At 43.1% G+C, this 20218-nt stretch overlaps 1 protein-coding gene and 1 non-coding gene across 2 annotated transcripts; both read left to right on the top strand.

Moving 5' to 3' along the window:
• The first annotated feature begins 2392 nt into the window (after window positions 1-2392).
• LOC4329321 (gamma-glutamylcyclotransferase 2-2) lies at window positions 2393-5522 on the top strand. Its single transcript, XM_015770472.2, has 9 exons — window positions 2393-2602; window positions 2865-2983; window positions 3118-3194; window positions 4235-4291; window positions 4378-4434; window positions 4525-4565; window positions 4652-4723; window positions 4814-4893; window positions 5119-5522. The coding sequence occupies exons 2-9, from the start codon at window positions 2875-2877 to the stop codon at window positions 5274-5276; spliced, it is 651 nt and encodes a 216-aa protein (XP_015625958.1). The 5' UTR covers window positions 2393-2602; window positions 2865-2874; the 3' UTR covers window positions 5277-5522.
• A 12925-nt stretch (window positions 5523-18447) lies between these two features.
• Window positions 18448-18518, top strand: TRNAG-GCC (transfer RNA glycine (anticodon GCC)). Its single transcript has one exon. It is a non-coding gene; the product is annotated as a tRNA-Gly (tRNA).
• Window positions 18519-20218: the final 1700 nt, after the last annotated feature.

The raw sequence follows: 20218 nt of genomic DNA, 5'->3' as shown, positions 1-20218 counted from the left end.
GTGAGGTAGGCGGCAGGTCGTGACAGTCATGTCTGCCCTTTGTATCCCTCCATATTCGGGTACATCATAGAGCCGTAGGCCAGACTCAGCTTGAGAGACCAGTGGAGAGCCGGTGTGCCCGAAGCAATCGACAGAGTTTTACCTTTAACTCAACACTAGTAAATTAACCCATAGGAATCCTTTTTAGTCTAAGCCTACCCTTAGTTGTTGTTCTTGGATTGAATTATGTTCTTAGATATACACACACATTCCCTATGATTCGATACTCTTGGAATGCTATGAGAATGTTAACGCCAAAATTTGATAAGATTCTTTAGTGGATTCGGTTAAGGAAAGATTACAATCAGTCGATTAAAAGCTTATCCAGAAGAGAACGGGTTCGAGAAGGAGTCACGAAGACCACGACATAGCAGCTTGAGTTTATATATTAATTAGGCAAGTTTTGTATTTAGGAAAGTTTGTGTCATGTCCAATCAGAACTTATGTTTTTCCTTTTATCTTTTGGAAAGTTTGTGTCGTGCCCGACTAGGACTCTTATCGGCCTATGGGTATAAATACGTACACCCGGGGTCCCTGTAATCTATCTCTCGATCAATACAACTAGTCTTGACGCATCACCACCTTATTTTCCAAGGTTTTTATTTATCACCGGCGGAACTTGGCACTTAACACGGGGCTGCATCGGCTTCGATCTCCTTCAAAGGAGTAAGCCCTATGTTCCGTCGGCCCTTGAATTATGTCGGCTGCATTGGTGTTATTCATGGCTGTATCGCTTTGACCTCTTGGATCACTCTGGTTCGGTTGATATTTTGCCTAACTGATATTTCGATTCTATCTTTAATCACATTGTGTTTAGAGACACATTAGTTTAGTTGAGACTGTATCGGTTAGGTCTGGTCTTCTGTCTTAGACGATATATCTCTACAATTACAATGTTGTTTTAAATATATGTGGTATGTCCATCATGTTTTCATAGGCTTATCGGCTTATTGAGTATTAGATTATTATATACAATCATCGGTTAGGTTTGACCTACTACATTATTGTTGATAATCTAAGTATTGTTAAGTCGATAGGTTTCTTACCTATGTTTTATCGGAGTGCTAGCCAATAAATTATTTGTGCACCAGACTTCCAGCCAACGTAAGTTTTAACCACTGAGCCAACATTTAATATTCAGCATAAATATCGTCGATTGGTTCATCGGGCATCTACTTCATTATATTATAATCGGCTGATTGGATTGTTTGTTAAAGTTCTATCATTGTTTATACAAGTGTTAGAATCTATATCGGACATATAGTCGATTGTTCAAAATTCTATGGACATTGGCTAGTATCGATATCAGCTAATATCGCTACATTTGCTTGTTAGCCGATCGGCTTTTCGATCATTTACATATTTATATGTCTTGTTAGTCGCAGGATCAAACTGACTAGCACGCCCGTATCTCATCAATAATTTAGAACCTGCACTAGCGTTTTTTTTCGGAGACCTGCACTAGAGTTAAGCAGATCTCCCAAACAATTGTGTTGTTTTTCGCGTCAATGGAGGTGAGTGTTACATCGATAATGGTGCGCTTGCGAATTTTAGATGTGACCGTATCACAACGACGACTATGTAGTTTTTTTTTTTTGTTAGTTCTCAACTTTATCTTTCTCTTTTTCACACGCATGTTTTCTCAACTACTAAATGATATGTATTTTACAAAAGTATTAGTAAGAAAGTTACTTTAGAAAATTATATTAACCAAAATTTTAAGTTATTTTAATTAATACTTAATTAGTTATGTATTAATCTATCGTTTTCCATGTTGCATACGAAGGGGAGGAGGAGTTGAGAATAAGTCACATCAACAGTAAATAAAGTCAAACTCGCGACAGGCGTGGCCGACCTCAACCACACCCGACCGTCCACTGAACCGGGACATCCTCACGGCTCTCCCCAATCCCCTATCCCCCAAACCCGTCCAGATCCATCGTGCCAGCTACTATAGCTCCCAAACACCGGTCGTAACTCGTAACCCCGTACGGAGCGTGTCGGTGTCCGGTGTCCCCCCGTATCTCCGTGCCCCCCCACCACCCACCCACCCACCCCCGTCACGTGCCGGCCATCCCAACCAAAACCAGCTCGTTTTCCGCGAGAACCCACGCCCCCCTCGGTCTCCCCTCCGTCTGCAGGGAGCCAGACACACGGGGTCGCGGCCCTCACGTGCCTCGCGCCGTGCGGCCCCCATCGCCGTCCTCATCCTGATCCTAATCCCAAGCGACCGCGGCGCGATCACGCGGCGACCAACCATTTCTCTCGTCGACGAGACGACGTGCCCGCCGCTCGCCACCCCCCCCACCCGCTCGCGCGGCATAAATACAGCACGCCACGCCCATCCCTCTCCCTCTCACCAACAACAGTAACCCAACCAGAGAGCTTGCGGAAGCGGGGGTTTGGTGCGGGCGCGCGCGTGTGAGGGGGGAGAGAAGGCCAGGAGGAGGCGACGCCGTCGCCCGAGGGAGGCAAAAATCCGATCCTCCTCCTGCCCTGCTCGCTCGCTCGCTCGCCTGCGCTGCGCGCACTTGGCCCCGTCCCGTCCGTTCCCGCTCGCCAGGTGATTTCTTGCAGCCATTTTTCCCCGAGATTACATGGTTTGTGGGGTTAGTTGGGTGGGTGGTGATGCCATTGTTGCGTCGAATGGCCCGCTGGGGTTGGATTTGAGGTCGCAATCCTCGTCGGTGTGCCCCGAATAGAGTGATTCTTGTCTGCTTCGGGGGATCTCGATTTGGGGATTAGGAGAAGCTTTACAATCTTCTCGATAGTATACAAGATTTTCTTTCTGATTTATCTGCTGTTTTTGCGCTCAAAATGTGCAGGCATAGAAAGATGGTGCTCTGGGTCTTCGGCTATGGCTCCCTGATCTGGAACCCCGGATTCGACTTCGATGAGAAGATCCTGGGCTTCGTCAAGGGCTACAAACGCACCTTCAATCTTGGTACGATAGATTTACTCCTGGTTGTCTTGGAAAATGGGCTTGGAAATGCAGAATCAGTAGCTTAAACTTGCCGCTGTTCTATATTGGCCTCAACTTTTATGTGTGCATCTTCATATTTTTCTTCCTCCCTGCAGCTTGCATTGACCATCGGGGCACGCCGGAGCATCCTGCGAGGACCTGCACACTTGAGTCCGACGAGGAAGCCATATGCGTAAGCGAGCTGTCATCTTCGTTTTCCCATTTCACCGATGCACCGCATTGAAATTTTTGCACTGAATTGAAGCATACTTCACTTATTGTGCTATATATAAATACAACTATCTTGACGATTCTTCCGTAGGATTTGCATCGGTGACATTACCGATACTCTGTTGAACCTTGTAGATGCTTTTGTTTTAGGAAATAGCCATACAAAATGGTAAGTTTTGATGACAATTAAAATAACCTTCTTAAAGGTGTCAATGATTTTGGAGAAATAACTGCTACATGAGGGATTTTTTTTAATTGAATACTTCAGTTTTAAATAGTCTCTTGTGCAGGACTGGAGAGAAAAGTTGCTTCTGTGCCTTGCTTGATTTGTTATTTGGGAGAGGAATACAACAGTAACTAACTCTATAACATCATTAGAAAAAGAACACAATAACCCTGTAGCCTCCCTCATCATAGGGGCATACTGACCTTCACTGTTCGAATTTCCAATAACCTATAGTTTTTTTGACTAAAAAAACGACTCTGCAATAACCTCTAGTAACTTACTCACATTGGTATGGTGGATCGGCAGTCTGCAGATTAGCTTAATGCAAAGCATGACTGACCAACTCATGCACCTGATATTTACAGTTTGACATATCATGCTGAGCAGTGGCACCAAAGCACAATCCTATTAGGGACTCAAAAGCTCATGTAAAGCAGATGACTACTGGAAATCTGGAATCAGATGGCAGATGACTGAGCAGGAATCTGCCGGTGGATTCTCCTCACAAACCATGCTTTACACTCTTGTGCTATTTGTCTCTTGTTTTGGTCCAAAGACACGTCATTTGCCTTAATTCATAACATACAGGCAGGACATGAACTCAAACCAGATTTACTGTTTTAGCAAGTTCTGTGCACTGAAAATCATTATCCTGACATATGTGACTTTGCTCAGGCTTTATCATTACCACAGAGATGTTAGTTTTACTAATTTCCAAAGATTCATTTCTGAATATTATATCAGCTGTATTTACAGTCCGATATGAATATTTGCAGTGGGGGATTGCATACTGTGTCAAAGGGGGGCTTAAAAAGGAGCAAGAAGCAATGAAGGTTGGTGCTTCTTTTCCTTGTAGATTAAAAGAATGAGTAGATTTATGAGGCTAGAATTATCTTGACAAATTTATTTTGCAATTCAGTACTTGGAAAGAAGAGAGTGTGAGTATGACCAGAAGATCTCTGTGGATTTCTACAAGGTACTCGTTTTGCATCAGGCATTATTTTAGAAAATAAAAGTCAATTATTTGCATTACTCTAATATCCTATTGTTGAATTTTATTGTTTAGGAAGGAGATTCTTTGAAGCCAGCTGTGACAGGTGTACTAGTGTAAGGGTTCAAACTGCACGATTGAAATTTCCATGATATAACTTGTTAATTTTCTGTTTAACTCACTTACTTTGGTGCTTGTGCAGCTTTGTATCCACTCCTGATCCAGTAGGCAACAAATACTATCTTGGGCCTGCTCCTTTGGAGGACATGGCAAGGTGGGCTATTCATCTCATGGTGCACTTTTACTGGCTTACTGCTTGATTAGCATCATTTTCTGACTACTTGATCATTTTTTTTAATACCAGGCAAATTGCTACAGCCAATGGCCCCAATGGGAATAACAGGGATTACCTGTTCTCAATGGAGAAGGCATTGTCCAACATATGTAAGAAAAAGATCTTTTTACGATATCTTTATTTGATCAAAGCTCATGACATACTCATTTCTAATATTCCTATTCATTTTTTTATATAAAAAAAATGACTGCATCAGTTTTCAGTACATGTATGTGCTAGTTGATGGCCTGCTGCTTATATATTTGGACAACAGGACCGCACTCACAGAGATTTTCATAGTATAATTACAAATGATGCTACGTTGCTTTGTTCAGGCCATGAAGATGATTCAATCATCGAGCTAGCTAACGAGGTCAGGAAGGTGTTGAGCCGGCCGAAGGAGAAGATCACTGGCTCCGATAGCCCACAAAAATCTCACGCTCTCGTACACCTGTCTGCGCTTCCTGAGGGCACTGTTGTGGACTCAAGATAGCAAGCTCGGCGGTGGAAGAGATGAGATCTCCTCTGACCTACTCACTCTTGACGCTGGATTGAACGAGTTTAACAGTCTGCTTCGAGCTCCCTGGCACACTGGGGAACCAGAATGTGCTGATTTTCTTTCGCAACCGCTGCGGCAATGCTGTAACTTTCATTTTGCTAATACTAGAGCCGAGACTGGTGTGCTGCTGTTTCCTTTGACACACTAAATAATAAAGGGATTCCATGAGCTTTTCACTCTTGAGCTGTTGCAACTTGGTTCTCCTCGATTGTTGATATTTGGAGAGTTGTAGGAGAGCTCGAGAAAATGAAATTTTCACCTATCCATGATTTCCCCGTTGTCTACACATCATCTGTGCACATGAATTTTGTTGAACAGATAGATGTAAAGCGAAGTTCTGTATAATAGCATATCAGTTGGCATTTCCCACGATTGACAATTTAGGAGAACGGGAGAACCGAACCATCGCGAATGCGTTTTCGTGGTAGGTGAAGAAGCCTGTTGTAGTGGGAATCAGATCCTCTAAAGTCGGACAAATCGACTTCCCTCTCCAGTCACTCATCTGGACCATCCGATTTGGATCTAACCGTGAGACCAGCAAAACACTAAAACAAACCAGGCCTGTAACCGGCCCATATCTGCCCAATGACTAGCGTCCCGGACTCTGGTCGACTCGTTCTACTCCGCCGCCGCGATGGCCAGGTCAGCGTTCCCCTCCACGACCGGCCGCCACCGCGACGCTCGGCGCTCCCTACCTCACCCCGGAGGTCCGCCCCGGCGAGCCAGCGCCCCAGCGATCTGCGCCCCGTGGGATATTGTGAATGAAATCCAAAAGATGTTTGCTGATTACTGCAAGCTCATATGGCTGCACAAAATAATTGCAAGTCCGTAACTTGCAACTTTCATATGGCATTATGGCTCATTACACAGAACTAGGAACTAAAACTGTCTGAACATGATGGACAAGGAGGTTGTTGAGCCATACTCCTGAGTGCATATGGGGTATAATCTGTACTACTAGAATTCACCAATAACAATAACAGCATCTGTCATTGCTCCCTGATAATTAGAAAAACAAAATTCAACATAATGGCCATGTATGATTCAGAGAAAAAGTGTATTACTTTGAAATATTACCATCAATAGTTCAGATAAGCTATTGCTGACCCTGTAGGATTCAGAGATCCCTTCTTCAGGCAATGATGTATGATTCAGACATGTATTTTGTATTGCTGCACCATCATCGACCACCACTTTTATAGTTTCTTGCTCCTTTAAATAAAAGATAATTAAATAGTTACATACAATTGAAACTATTTGCAGGAAATACAACTAGAGATAATCTGGTATATTTTGTGCTGTCATGTTGAAATTATAAGCACATAACGATTTAATTTATTCCATAAATAAATCATGACATTGCAGATGTAAACTAGGATGAACGCATCATTAGATCTACACATGTAAACTAAGCAATAAAGCATGAACAGATCAAATATGCGCAGCATGTCGAACATGTACCGAGGTGGCGGAAAGACCGGTTGCTCGGCAGGAACTACTCGCGGTTGCAGGCGTCGACGAAGGCGCGCAGCACGTGAATGGAGAGGAAGGCGAGCCGTCGCGGACGAACAGGGAGTAGTCACGCGAAGCGCTTCCCAAAAACCTTATGCCGCATTCTCCCAGTGCAGGACGTCGAAGGCAGAGGTTCCGGAGACCTACTCTCCCGATCGCCGGTGCACGCCGGCGAGCGGGATGGAGTAGTCTACGAGCGACGGCGCAGCACAGAGTAGGAGGCAAACCCTAGATTGATTCCGCGTATGTTGCGTGAAGGCGGCGGCTCGGTTTATATAGAGATAGGTAGCTTGATCAGGGCGCCCGCACGATCTCCATTCCGCGTAACCGAACCGGATAAGTCGTGCGTAACTTATCCGGACTCCATGCCGTTTTCACGCACCGGATTTTTCGGAATGTTTCCAAAACAAAACAAATCTGAATTTCTTGCAGCAAAACAAAATTGCAAAAGGAGGCTGCATCTGCGTAAGGGTGAGGAGCCAATTTTGCGGACCATTCGACGCGTACGTCATGCACGCGCGCCGCCTGCCCTGCCAGGCCAGGCCAGGCCAGCGAGCGCACACGTGTGTTTCCTCTCTTCTCTCCACCACACATGCTTCAAGTAGCTAGGAGGGCATCCTCCCTTTTAAGGAGGTCCCCCTCTCCTAGAATAAGCAAGGTGGTACTAAACTCCACATGCATGCCATCCCATGAGGTGCGCTTTTGTGATTTTCCAAAGAACTAATCTTTGAATGGGCCTTAGCCCATCTATTAATTCCAACAATCCCCCACCAAATCTCAAAATCCCATTGAGATTTGCCTTTTTCAATGTACTATTTATATACCAGCGGTTCGATGGAGACCGATTAAGGTTGAACATCCACCTAGAACTCCAAGCTACACTTACTCACAACTTGAACAATAGACTACGCCTTGAATTGCAACTCTTGTACAAGCAAGTTTCACTCAGAGTCTTATCTGGTACTAGACCGTCTGTAGACTACCCCTCGGGTGGAACGTATAAGTCATACTCCTAGGTCTTTAGTAAGCTTCCTAGAAGATTCACCCAAAATCTCTATAGACTGCGACCAATAGTCAAGCTCACAAAGGTGAGTTCTTTCAAGAATGCTTTACGGGAAAGCATCTTCGCTAATTAAAGCCAACAGAACTCATTAAGGCATAGCCAACCTGCCTTGCAGCTCACGAGAGTACATGCATCTTCACTTAAAGAGGGTATTGATTGGTACTCTCCTCTAGTTTACTAATGGTTTGTTCTTCCCAGGTTCTAATTCACGGGATCTCCGATCACATAGACTGGGTTACCACCATAATATAACTCACATGGGTCTCAAGCCCATCTCCTTCGATGCATTGTCTATCACATTTCGTGATAGTCCCTTCGTGAAGGGATCTGCTAGGTTTCTAGCTGTTTGGATGTAATCCAACGTTATAACTCCGGAGTTTCTCAATTTCCTGACAGACTTCAATCGTCTTTTCACATGTCTAGATGATTTCATATTATTCTTAGAACTATTCACTTTGACGATTACCGTTTGATTGTCACAGTTCATAAGGATAGCCGGCACCGGTTTTTCAACAATAGGCAGATCCATTAATAGATCACGCAGCCATTCTGCCTCAACAGTAGCAGTATCCAGTGCCGTCAACTCTGCTTCCATGGTTGACCTCATCAAAATGGTCTGTTTGCAAGATCTCCACGAAACAGCACCACCACCTAGTGTGAAAACATATCCACTAGTGGCTTTGATCTCATCCACATCAGAGATCCAGTTATAATCACTATATCCCTCCAGTACCGCAGGATACCCAGAATAGTGAAGCCCCAATTCCATAGTACCTTTCAGATAGCGCATTACTCGCTCAAGTACACGCCAGTGATCATCTCCTGGATTAGAGGTAAATCGGCTCAACTTGCTCACAGCAAAGGAGATATCAGGCCTAGTTGCACTAGCCAGGTACATCAGTGAGCCAATGATTTCGGAGTATTCCAGTTGATTCCTAGCAATTCTCTTGTTCTAGCCAGGTGTTGGAGAAGGCTTACTATCAATGTAGCCAGAGCGATTCAAGATCTTCTCCACATAATGGGACTGCAAGAGTGTAATCCCATTCTCACCTCTAATTAGCTTAATGTTTAAGATAACATCAGCTACTCCCAAATCCTTTATATCAAAATTTTGAGACAAGAATGATTTAACCTCATTTATCACCTCAAGGTTTGTCCCAAATATCAGTATGTCATCAACAAACAAGCACAGAATAACTCCCTCACCCCCACCATGGCGATAATACACACATTTATCTGCCTCATTGACAGCAAAGCCTGGAGATGTCAATGTTTTGTCAAATTTCTCATGCCATTGCTTAGGAGCTTGTTTCAGGCCATACAAAGACTTTAACAATTTGCACACTTTGCCTTCTTGACCTTCAACTACAAACCTATCAGGCTGATCCATATAGATCTCCTCATCCAGCTCTCCATTAAGAAAAGCTGTCTTAACGTTCATTTGGTGAACGAAAAGACCATGTGAGGCTGCTAGGGAAAGTAGCACACAAATTGTGGTCAGTCTAGCAACAGGTGAGTAAGTGTCAAAGAAATATTCGCCTTCTTTCTGAGTGTAGCCCTTAGCAACAAGCCAAGCCTTGTACTTTTCAATAGTACCGTCAGGCCTAAGCTTCTTCTTGAACACCCACTTGCACCCCACAGGTTTACACCCATAGGGTCACTCTATCACCTCCCAAGTCCCGTTAGCGATAATAGAATCCATTTCACTACGGAAAGCCTCCTTCCAGTAGTCTGCATCAGGAGATGCATATGCTTCTGAAATTGACTTAAGAGTGTCATCCACGAGGTACACAGTGAAATCATCACCAAAGGACTTAGCCGTCCTTTGTCTCTTACTCCTTCGAGGAGCTTCACTGACATCCTCCTCAATGACATGTTCATGTGTATGTTCAGTTTGTTCTGGTGGTGTGATTGAACTGGGAATTATTTCAGAGGGTTGGCTCGAACTACTATGTGTATCCTTCATTGGGAAAAAGCTCTCAAAGAAGGTAGCATCACGAGACTCCATAATTGTACCAACATGCATGTCAGGTACCTCAGATTTAAATATTAAAAATCTATAGGCAATGCTGTGATGAGCATATCCCAGAAAGATACAGTCCACAGTCTTAGGTCCAAGTTTGCGCTTTTTCGTTATTGGTACATTGACTTTCGCCAAACACCCCCATGTGCGCAAATAAGAAAGTGATGGTTTTCTCCCAATCCATATCTCATATGGTGTTTTGTCCTTATTTCTGTTAGGAACTCTGTTTAACACATGATTCGAGTTCAACAATGCGTTCACCAAGTCAGTCAGAGTGCGGTTCTTCCTTTCAGCAATCCCATTAGACTCAGGAGAATAAGGAGGCATCCTCTCATGTATGATGCCATGTTCCTCACAAAATAAGTCAAACTCGTTTGAGAAAAACTCTCCACCACGATCAGACCTAAGCCTTTTTATCTTTCTGTCAAGTTGATTTTCAACTTCTGCCTTATAAATTTTAAAATAGTCTAGAGCCTCGTCTTTCGTTTTCAACAAGTACACATAGCAAAATCTAGTAGCATCATCAATCAACGTCATGAAATATCGTTTTCCACCCTTCGTCAACACCCCATTCATTTCACAAAGATCTGAATGTAGAAGTTCTAGTGGTGCCAAGTTTCTCTCCTCGGCAGCCTTGTGAGGCTTGCGAGATTGCTTCGTTTGCATACAACTATGGCATTTAGAACCTTTGACAATGGAAAACTTAGGAATTAAACACATGCTGGAAAGCCGAGACATCAAACCAAAATTAATATGACATAAACGTGAGTGCCAAACATTAGCCTCATCATCCACACTGCCACAAATATAGTTCACAGACTTATTGCAGAAATCAGAAAGGGAAAAGCGGAACAGGCCTCCGCACTCATAACCTTTACCAATAAAATATCCATGTTTAGACACAACTACTTTATTAGACTCAAAAGACCAACTTAAATCCGTCTCTAGTCAGACGGGAGCCACTAACGAGATTCCTATCGATAGAAGGGACATGCTGCACGTTCTTCAGCTGCACGATCTTTCCCAAAGTAAACTTCAGATCTACCGTGCCAACACCATGAACAGAAGCATGTGACCCATTCCCCATTAGGACGGTGGAACCCCGTGCGGCCTGATAAGAAGAAAACAATGAGATGTCAGCACAAACATGTACATTGGCCCCTGTATCAACCCACCAATTAGTAGACTGATTAACTGAAAAAACAGTAGGTAAATTACTACCCGCTTCCATCTCTAGTGTTGCCAATGGTCACATTAGCAGACTTAGAGGTCTGCCCTGCAGGTGCCTTCATCCCCTTGCGTTGTGGACACTTCCTGGCTAGATGGCTAGGTTGACCACACACAAAGCAAGTCTTCTCATCCTGATTAGGATTGTTGTTGTTCTTCTTCTTCTTGAAGTTGGTGGTCTGCTGAGTTTTGTGTTTTCCCTTGCTTTTGTTCTGGGCCTTGTGCACAACATTGGTAGTAGACTGCCCACCATCGCCCTTAGACGCGGTATCTTTTTCCCGAGCTTTCTCCTCAACATCAAGAGACGCTATCAACCCCTCAACGGAGTATTCCTGTCTCTTGTGTTTGAGTGCAGTACCGAAACCTCTCCAAGATGGAGGTAGTATCGCGATAATGCACCCGGCCACAAATTTGTTAGATAAGACACACTTAAGGAGTTCGAGTTCCTTAGCCATGGTTTGTATCTCATGAGCCTATTCGACTACAGAACGGTTGTCAGCCATCTTGTAGTCATGAAACTGCTCCATGATATACAGATCATTGCTAGCATCAGTAGCACCGAATTTAGTATTCAGTGCATCCCACAACTCCTTAGCGTCGGTCATATGCATATTGTAACACCCTGAAAATTTCCGACAATAAAAATCACTAAAATTTCAAACTTTTTAAAACTTTTGCATCATGCTGGTTGTTATGATTGCTATTGCTTGCAGAACCGTAAATGATCACAAAGAAAGTAAAGTAAAGATCTAAATTTAAGTAATAGATAAATTTATGAGAATATATTATTTATGGATAACCCTACAAATATTTACGCACAAGAAAACAAAGCCAGACAAAGGGAAGGTTAATTACTAATTTAATTTATGGAACAATTATTAAATACTTGAACCATGTGATGCGTGCCATGAAATATAAACACACATGAAATGATGATCACCACTATCATGATCCTATTTACAAATGAGTATTTCATGGGAATATATAAGCTAATATTTAGGACATTTCATTAAGTCCCTTGTGTCATAAAATCAACTAATACAAAATAATTGGTCACACAAATAAATTGAGCAAATACATCACTATATTTATAATGGGCTCATTAGGATAAATTTTAGGATAATCTAATTAAAAAGCAAATTCATTTGGGGAGAAACAAACAAACAAATAAACATTCAAATAAAATATTTGAGTTCTCAAAACAAAATGTATAGATTGCATCTCAAATAAAATTCCAATCCCAGCTATTTTTCAGTTTGGCCCCTCCATCTTTCCCTTTTTCCCTTTTGTTCTTTTCTGTGATTTTCCCAGCTGGCTACTGTTCATGGGCCGCCAGGTGCTCGACCAGAGCCCAAGCCGAACACCCAGCGACCCGCGTCGCATCGCTCCCATGTGCCGCGCCGATCTCGCGCATGCGCCGCGTGAGCGTCCCATCGCCGCCCTCCCCCTGCCGCGCCGTGCCTAGCCCTGCGCACGCCGCGCGCGTCGCATCGTGTCGCGCCCCGTGCCGCTGCCGCGCGTGCCGTCGCGTCGCGTCGTCATCATCGCCGCGCCGCGCGCCGTCGCCATCGCCGTCGCGTCGGCTTCACTGCCGCGCCGCGCGCCGTCTTGTCGCGCCTCGCACCACGCGCCGCCAAGCCATGTGCCGCTACCGCGCCTCGAGCCCCGCGCTGCTGCATGTCGCCGCGTCCCGTCGCTGCCACACGCCGCCGTCGCTGCACGTCGCCCTCACCCTCGAGCCCCGTGCGCCGCCCGTTGCGTCGACCATTAAGTCGGCCACCCTTCCTGCACCCTATAAATACCCCCTCCCATCTCCCTTCCTCCCCACACACCATGTTGGCTCCCATCACAAGGCCCCAAGAGCCCCCACGAGCTCGTCCACCCCTCTCTGCCTCTTCTTCTCTCTTGTATGCATTTTCTCAAACACCTTGTGTGCATGCCTGTCCACCAACGCCGCCGAGCTTCGTCGTTCCTCCATCCCTCGGTAAGTCCTCGCTCCTATGTCCTCTCCTAGTTCCGTGAAACTAGAGCCCCCTTTAATTTTGCCAATTAGCAACCGTAGCCATGCCGGTCCGGCCACCGTTTTGCCGCCGGTGAGCTCGCTGTGGACAAGCCATCCCGGAGCCCCTTCTCTCCATCTAGCTAGCAAAATGGAACCCTCACACCCCGTAGATGCTCCCACACCCATCAATTCGGTCAGAAATTATCGCTATCGCCCTAGCCCCATGTTGCCCGAGCTCAGCCATGGCGTGGCCGAGTTTAGCCGCCAGTCCACACGGCGCCATGCGCCGTGGCCGCCTTCGGGTGGTCACTGGAGTTCCTCCGAGCCTCCTCTGGTCGCCGCTGGGATGCCCTCGCCCGGGCTGGGGCGCACGCGCCGCGCCTCTGCTCCGCTCGATGGCCGGCGCGAGGAAGAAGACGACGGGAAAAGAAAGAACGAGAAAGAGAGAGCAGCGGGGTCCACCTGTGGAATTTTGCATTGAAAAATAATTCGGTAGGAAAAAGGAATAAACCCGGGGTCCCACTTGTCAGTTGGTACAAGGCTGTGGATATGTCTTGGGTTAAAAATAAATCGTTTATGAACAGCAGCTTTTCGCATTTTCTCGGATTAATTCAAATTTGAATTTTTACACTAGCGTAATTTATTCATTTTAACTCGGATTTAAGTGAAACTTGAACCTAAATTCATATAAATTCATAAGCTTTCCAATATTATATAATTCACTATTTAATAAAATATATTTATAATTTTTAATAATTAGTATCAAGATGATGCATAATAGTCAACTTAAAAATGAGCTAATGAATAGGATTGATATTGTACAATAGAGTAGATGTAATAATATTGGTCTTTAATATGTTTTGTCACTGTAGCAACCACATAAATTAATTATAATTAATGTTTCAAATCAATACGAGCATAGGAAATATTAGTGCCATTAACTAATAGATGCCCATATATAATTATATCCATGACTTATAAATTATTTACATAAAGTTTAGCCTCATATTTTGTAACTAAAATATAAACACACATAGATGAATCTTTAACTTGTTTAGGAGAATAATAACAGAGCTAGTTGTATTTGGACCACTTAAAAGTATATATATATATATATATATATATATATATATATATATATATATATATATATATATATATATATATATATATATATATATATATATATATATATATATATATATATATATATATAGTTCGGTTGACATCCATTAGTTAACCAAACAGAGCCATCTTAAAATCAACATGTATTGTATAGCTTACAGTAAAAAGCAACTACTCAAATATATGATCCAATAATAAAATATTGTTGCTTACACATATACTATACATCCCATTATAGTTGTACGGTATAGTATTATAATTTGCGTGTTGCATATATTAAATTAGAGGGAGTATATGACAAACATGTATATTAGATAAATACTAGTTATAAATCTTGACCTCATATAATTATAATTATAGTTCAACTGTAAATTAGGATTGTTCATTAAGGGATAATCTATAACCATAATATGATTAACCTAAACAACTCTAACATTCAAAGCATGGATAATTATTATCCTTTCATAATTTGTTGTGACAAGAAAATTATGTTCATAATTAAAGTAAAACCTCCATCAATAAAATAATGATACAAATGATTCACTGTAATAATTTGATTGATACTAAATCCATCCGATAAGAGAACCTCTAGTATATGACCACTTTATTTAGATAAATGCATGTGTAGCCATAATCCTTCCATAGTCATTAGCTAGACTAAACCACACATTAGCTAGATGTATATCTCATTTATACACTATTGGTTAACTCCTAAATAGACCATGATGACGATAGAAAGATTAAGAAGCCTTAGCCTCTAGCATGATTGGAATCCATTAGCAAGCGCGAGTAATATGAGCAACCCTAGGTTCGACCCCAACAATTACATTCTATTTGTGCATATTTGGTTGTTGTCTGAATATTGGTTTTTCTCACGTATTATAGAATCTGTGTACCGATTAGTCGTGAGGCAACGTCTGCAACTTCTAGGAGGTGAAGGTTGATCAAGATTATATCAAGAATAAGGACTATTCTGAGCAGGCAAGTCATCACTATTCTTTGAACATGTTGATCCCAATTGCGAAATTATTTTGTTTACAAATAAAATTGCATGCAATGATGAACATCCTACTTGTGATTATGCCATGCCTTGATTATTGTTTACCCCTTATGCCTTCGTAACCATGTTTACGTATGAGTCCCTAGTCAATTATGACAATTGCTTAGAAATGCTATTCTAGAATCATGCATACTCATATTTATCAAATGCTATATGCTTAGGCAATTATCTTTGGGAAGGTAATTGAGATGCGGCATGTGGAGACATGAGCGCCACATTGCCATGATGTTGATGACATGATTTGTGAAAGGAGAAATAAAATTAAACAACTGTTTTCGACTGGGGCGGACGGAGGATTTGGGTGGTGTCCGGAAAAGGCTAGTGCCGTCCCCGGTCAATTAAGGACCGAGCCATGAAGTTAAGCATGAAACGACCCCCGTACAACCGCACTTCTCGTATGGATATAGACCTAGCGGAGTAGATAGCTGAGCGGAGGCAGTATCCATGCATAGTGGTTTCTTGATGTGTGAGGCAGGGGCTCTACGGTGGGGCAGCCATTGGTAGGACCGCGGGGCGGGTATCTACAGTGGTGTCGCCATCGTAGGACTGCCATGTGAGAATCTAAACATAATTATAACTTAATGCATGTATGAGTCTTCCCTTCCCGGGTGCGCCAGAACTCCTCTCACTGCTAGAAACCGTGTACGCCTAGAGTGTATGAGGATGTAAAGTTCATGGAGCGGGTACTGCCAATGCGAGGTTATCAAAAAGCTTTGCCGTGACGCGTCTCATGTGTTGGGACGAGGCTTATGTGTTGGGCAGTCGCGGAGTGCGGATAAAGTGTACATCCACTGCAGTGTGAGTAAACCAAATCTATTCGAATAGCCGTGCTCGTGGTTATTGAGCACCGAGACGTGTATTACACTTGGCTAGACTCTAAATTCTTAACTTGTGTGGGATGGGTTATTGCATGATGAGCTTTATGCTGATGGAGCCACTTCCTGAGATAAAGGAAGGCGGACGTCCTCAGAAAATCATGACGACTCAATGGCGGGAAGCTATCCTTGGGATCACAATGGATGGTGGACAGAACCGTCGTTGTATAATGTAAACATTGGTAGTAAAACTTGATTAGTCTATGCTAGGTCTTAGGCTTGTGAAAAGATTTGCAAAGTTTGCTTTACGCAAAAGAACCTGGAGCCCTTCCTTGAAATACCCTCTATCATATGCATTGTTGCTATGGTGGCTTGCTGAGTACGGTTGGTACTCACTCTTGCTATTTATATATCTTTTAGGAGGGTGTTGAAGAGAAGCCCTTGTTAGTACGCTTGTGTACCTGACAAGATGATCGGAGTGCGGTCTTGTTCTAGGTCTCGTTCCCCAGTCAACTGCCTGTGACATGTTAACCGGGCCCTTATATTATTTTGTCTTCCGCTGTTGTTCTCTGATAGTTGTTGGCCTACCTGGCCCTAATGTAAGTATTTAACTCTTTTAGCCTGAATTCATTCTTGATATGTTGTGATCCAACTATGTATGTGTGTACCAACTACTGATCCAGGGATTGGTATGGATAAACACAAAAGATTTCCGATTTCCAAAATCGGGGGTCTACACATATACACCTCGACCAGACGATCGCTAAGCACACTAAGAATGCATCCCACAAAGAGAGTAGTGGCCTCATCGATTTCTTTCTGCTGATCAGCATTAAGAACGCCTATAGGCTTGCCAGTACTCACCCAGAAGCATTTCATAGCTGTTAGCCACAGAGTGACCCTGATCTGCCATCTCTTAAAGTGCACACCGGTAAATTTATCCAGCCTCAGTGCATCGGTAAAACCAGCCATAGTAAAATCACAGCGCCTATAATAAGGTTTTTGGATTGTTGAAATTATAAGCACATAATGATTTAATTTATTCCATAAATGAATCATGACATTGCAGATGTAAACTAGCATGAACGCATCATTAGATCTACACATATAAACTAAGCAGTAAAGCATGAACAGATCAAATATATGCAGCATGTCGAACACGTACCGAGGTGGCGGAAAGACCGGTTGCTCGGTAGGAACTACTCGCGGTTGCAGGCGTCGACGAAGGCGCGCAGCACGCGAGCGGAGAGGAAGGTGAGCCGTCGCGGACGAACAGGCAGCAGTCGCGCGAAGCGCTTCCCAAAAACCTTATTGCCGCCTTCTCCCGGTGCAGGACGTCGAAGGCAGAGGTTCCGGAGACCTGCTCTCCCGATCGCCGGTGCACGTCGGTGAGCGAGATGGAGTAGTCTACGAGCGACGGCGCAGCACAGAGTAGGAGGCAAACCCTAGATTGATTTCGCGTATGTTGCGTGAAGGCGGCAGCTCGGTTTATATAGAGATAGGTCGCTTGATCAGGGCGTCCGCACGATCTCCACTCCACGTAACCGAACCGGATAAGTCGCGCATAACTTATCCGGACTACACGCCGTTTTCACGCACCGGATTTTTCGGAATGTTTCCAAAACAAAACAAATCCGAATTTCCTGCAGCAAAACAAAACTGCAAAAGGAGACTGCGGCGAGGTGAGCGAGCGCGTGTGTTTCCCCTCTTCTCTCCACCACACATGCTTCAAATGGCTAGGAGGGCATCCTCCCTTTTAAGGAGGTCCCCCTTTCCTAGAATAAGCAAGGTGGTACTAAACTCCACATGCATGCCATCTTATGAGGTGGGCTTTTGTGATTTTCCAAAGAATTAATCTTCGAATGGGCCTTAGCCCGTGTATTAATTCCAACAGTCATATACCTTTGAACAATTTCCATTTTTCTTGTCATACACCTTTGAACTTTTTTCTTTTTTGTTTCCTCCCTTTTTTTTAAACTTGCTCTTGTTGTCAAACCGGCGCCAAAGTAGTGAAGCTTCGCGCCAGGAAAATTACAGCAGCCAAAGCTCTTACGTGCGTCCTGCTGAGTTGGGCCGGCCCAGCAAGCCGAGTGGGACAGCAGATATTTCTGGCTCCACCGTTCGATAGGGACTGAGTGGCCAGATGCACGTGACTGCAGACACAAGTCATTTTGGTCGACTTTAGAGGATCTGATTCCTGGTGGTGGTAGCATGAACAATGTAAGAATTTTGTCGATTGCAGTGTCATCTAAAATCAAACAGACTACGCATGCAATAAGCACCAGTGGTCTAGTGGTAGAATAGTACCCTGCCACGGTACAGACCCGGGTTCGATTCCCGGCTGGTGCATTTGCTTTTTTTTTTATTTATTTTATTTTAGCGACGGTATATAGACAACATCACTTCGCAAGTTCTCAAAGTGTATGTATGTGCTTCCCATTTAGCCAATATATATCACTTCAATAGATTTGTTTTTATCGTTTTTGCTATGAAAGATGCATTGTGGACCACAAAACCATAAGGGCAAGTTCTAGTGTTAGTTCGGTAAGTTTGGACAATGGAAACTTTGGTTCGATGCCTTCAGTGTTAAAATCAATTTAGGAAACCCATGAAAATGAAAAATTCAATCTCACACTTCCCCTCACCCTCTCTCGCCCTGCCGCAACAAATATTTTTTTTTTGTTGGCTATGTTTAGGGATTGGCTCGTGAAAGCTTGGCGAAGAATATGCTCGGCTTGATTAACAAAATGAGCTAAAACAACAAATAAAGAAATAGAGCAATAATTCTTAACAATAGCTAGCAGCAAATAAACACTTCAACAATAGAGCAATCAATTTTCAATAAGTAAACAACAAGAATGGATTATAATCATACTCTTACATATCATATAGGCATTAAATAATGCAATGCAATAGCAAGCCAACAAGTAACGGCTGTGTTTATTTCCACGTCAAAATTGGAGGTTTAAAGAAATTAGAACGATGTGATGGAAAAGTTAAAAGTTTGTGTGTGTAGGAAAGTTCGATATGACGGAAAAGTATATAGTTTGAAGAAAATAATTTGAAACTAAACACGGCCATCGTATTTGAATTTCTGACATTTCACAAGATGACAAGACCACAATGTCCATTCTCCATTCAGCACGTACATGTCCAAACATGACACACATACGCATAATCTGACGAGTCATGACCACATCAAAATAGAAGTACATATAGTACATAACTTAGTCCACATTCCAAAAATCCAAAGTCTCCAATTTGCAAACTAATAGAGTAAGGGTTTGTTTAGTTTGCGAAAAGAAAATTTTTGAGTGTCACATCGGATGTTTCACCGAATGTTGGAAGGGGTTTTCAGACACGAATGAAAAAACTAATTTCATAACTCGCCTGGAAACCGCGCGATGAATCTTTTGAGCCTAATTAATCTGTCATTAGCATATGTTGGTTACTGTAGCACTTATGACGACTAATCATGGACTAATTAGGCTCAAAAGATTCGTCTCGCGATTTTCCCCTAGCTATGCAATTAGTTTTTTTAATCTATATTTAATGTTCCATGCATGTGTCAAAGATCGATGTGATATTTTTGGTAAAAAATTTTGGGAAACTAAACCAGACCTAAGTTGAGAATAGCAACTAGTGCATGGAGATTTGACACCTCCAGAAAGCTTCACATAGCAGGCTGCGACATGTGAGTTGTACGTGGTTTTCGATCAGACAAGGATGGATCGAACGATGGGATCAAGTACAGCTGTTTAGACTAAGGGGCAAAGTCGATCGTATTGAGACATATGACGAGTAGACTGACGGCGATAGACTAGTCAGGTTGTATATGGAATTATCTAGCGAAAACATAATATATCTGAGACTCGACGTCGTGTTGAGATATATGGAGTTAGACCATAACTGAAGAGAAACAACGGTGATTTTTCTCAAAGTGTCATGGGTCCAATATAAGGATGCGAAAAGGATAGATGTTGGATTTGTTTAGCTCAGTTCATAAAACAACATGGAAGAAAAGGATTCTCTTCAATAGTTTGGTGACT

Source organism: Oryza sativa, chromosome 2 (genome assembly GCF_034140825.1).
Source record: "Oryza sativa Japonica Group chromosome 2, ASM3414082v1".
Taxonomy (NCBI): Eukaryota; Viridiplantae; Streptophyta; class Magnoliopsida; order Poales; family Poaceae; genus Oryza; species Oryza sativa.
The sequence above is the reverse complement of the archived record's forward strand: the minus strand, read 5'-3'. Positions and strand labels throughout refer to the sequence as shown.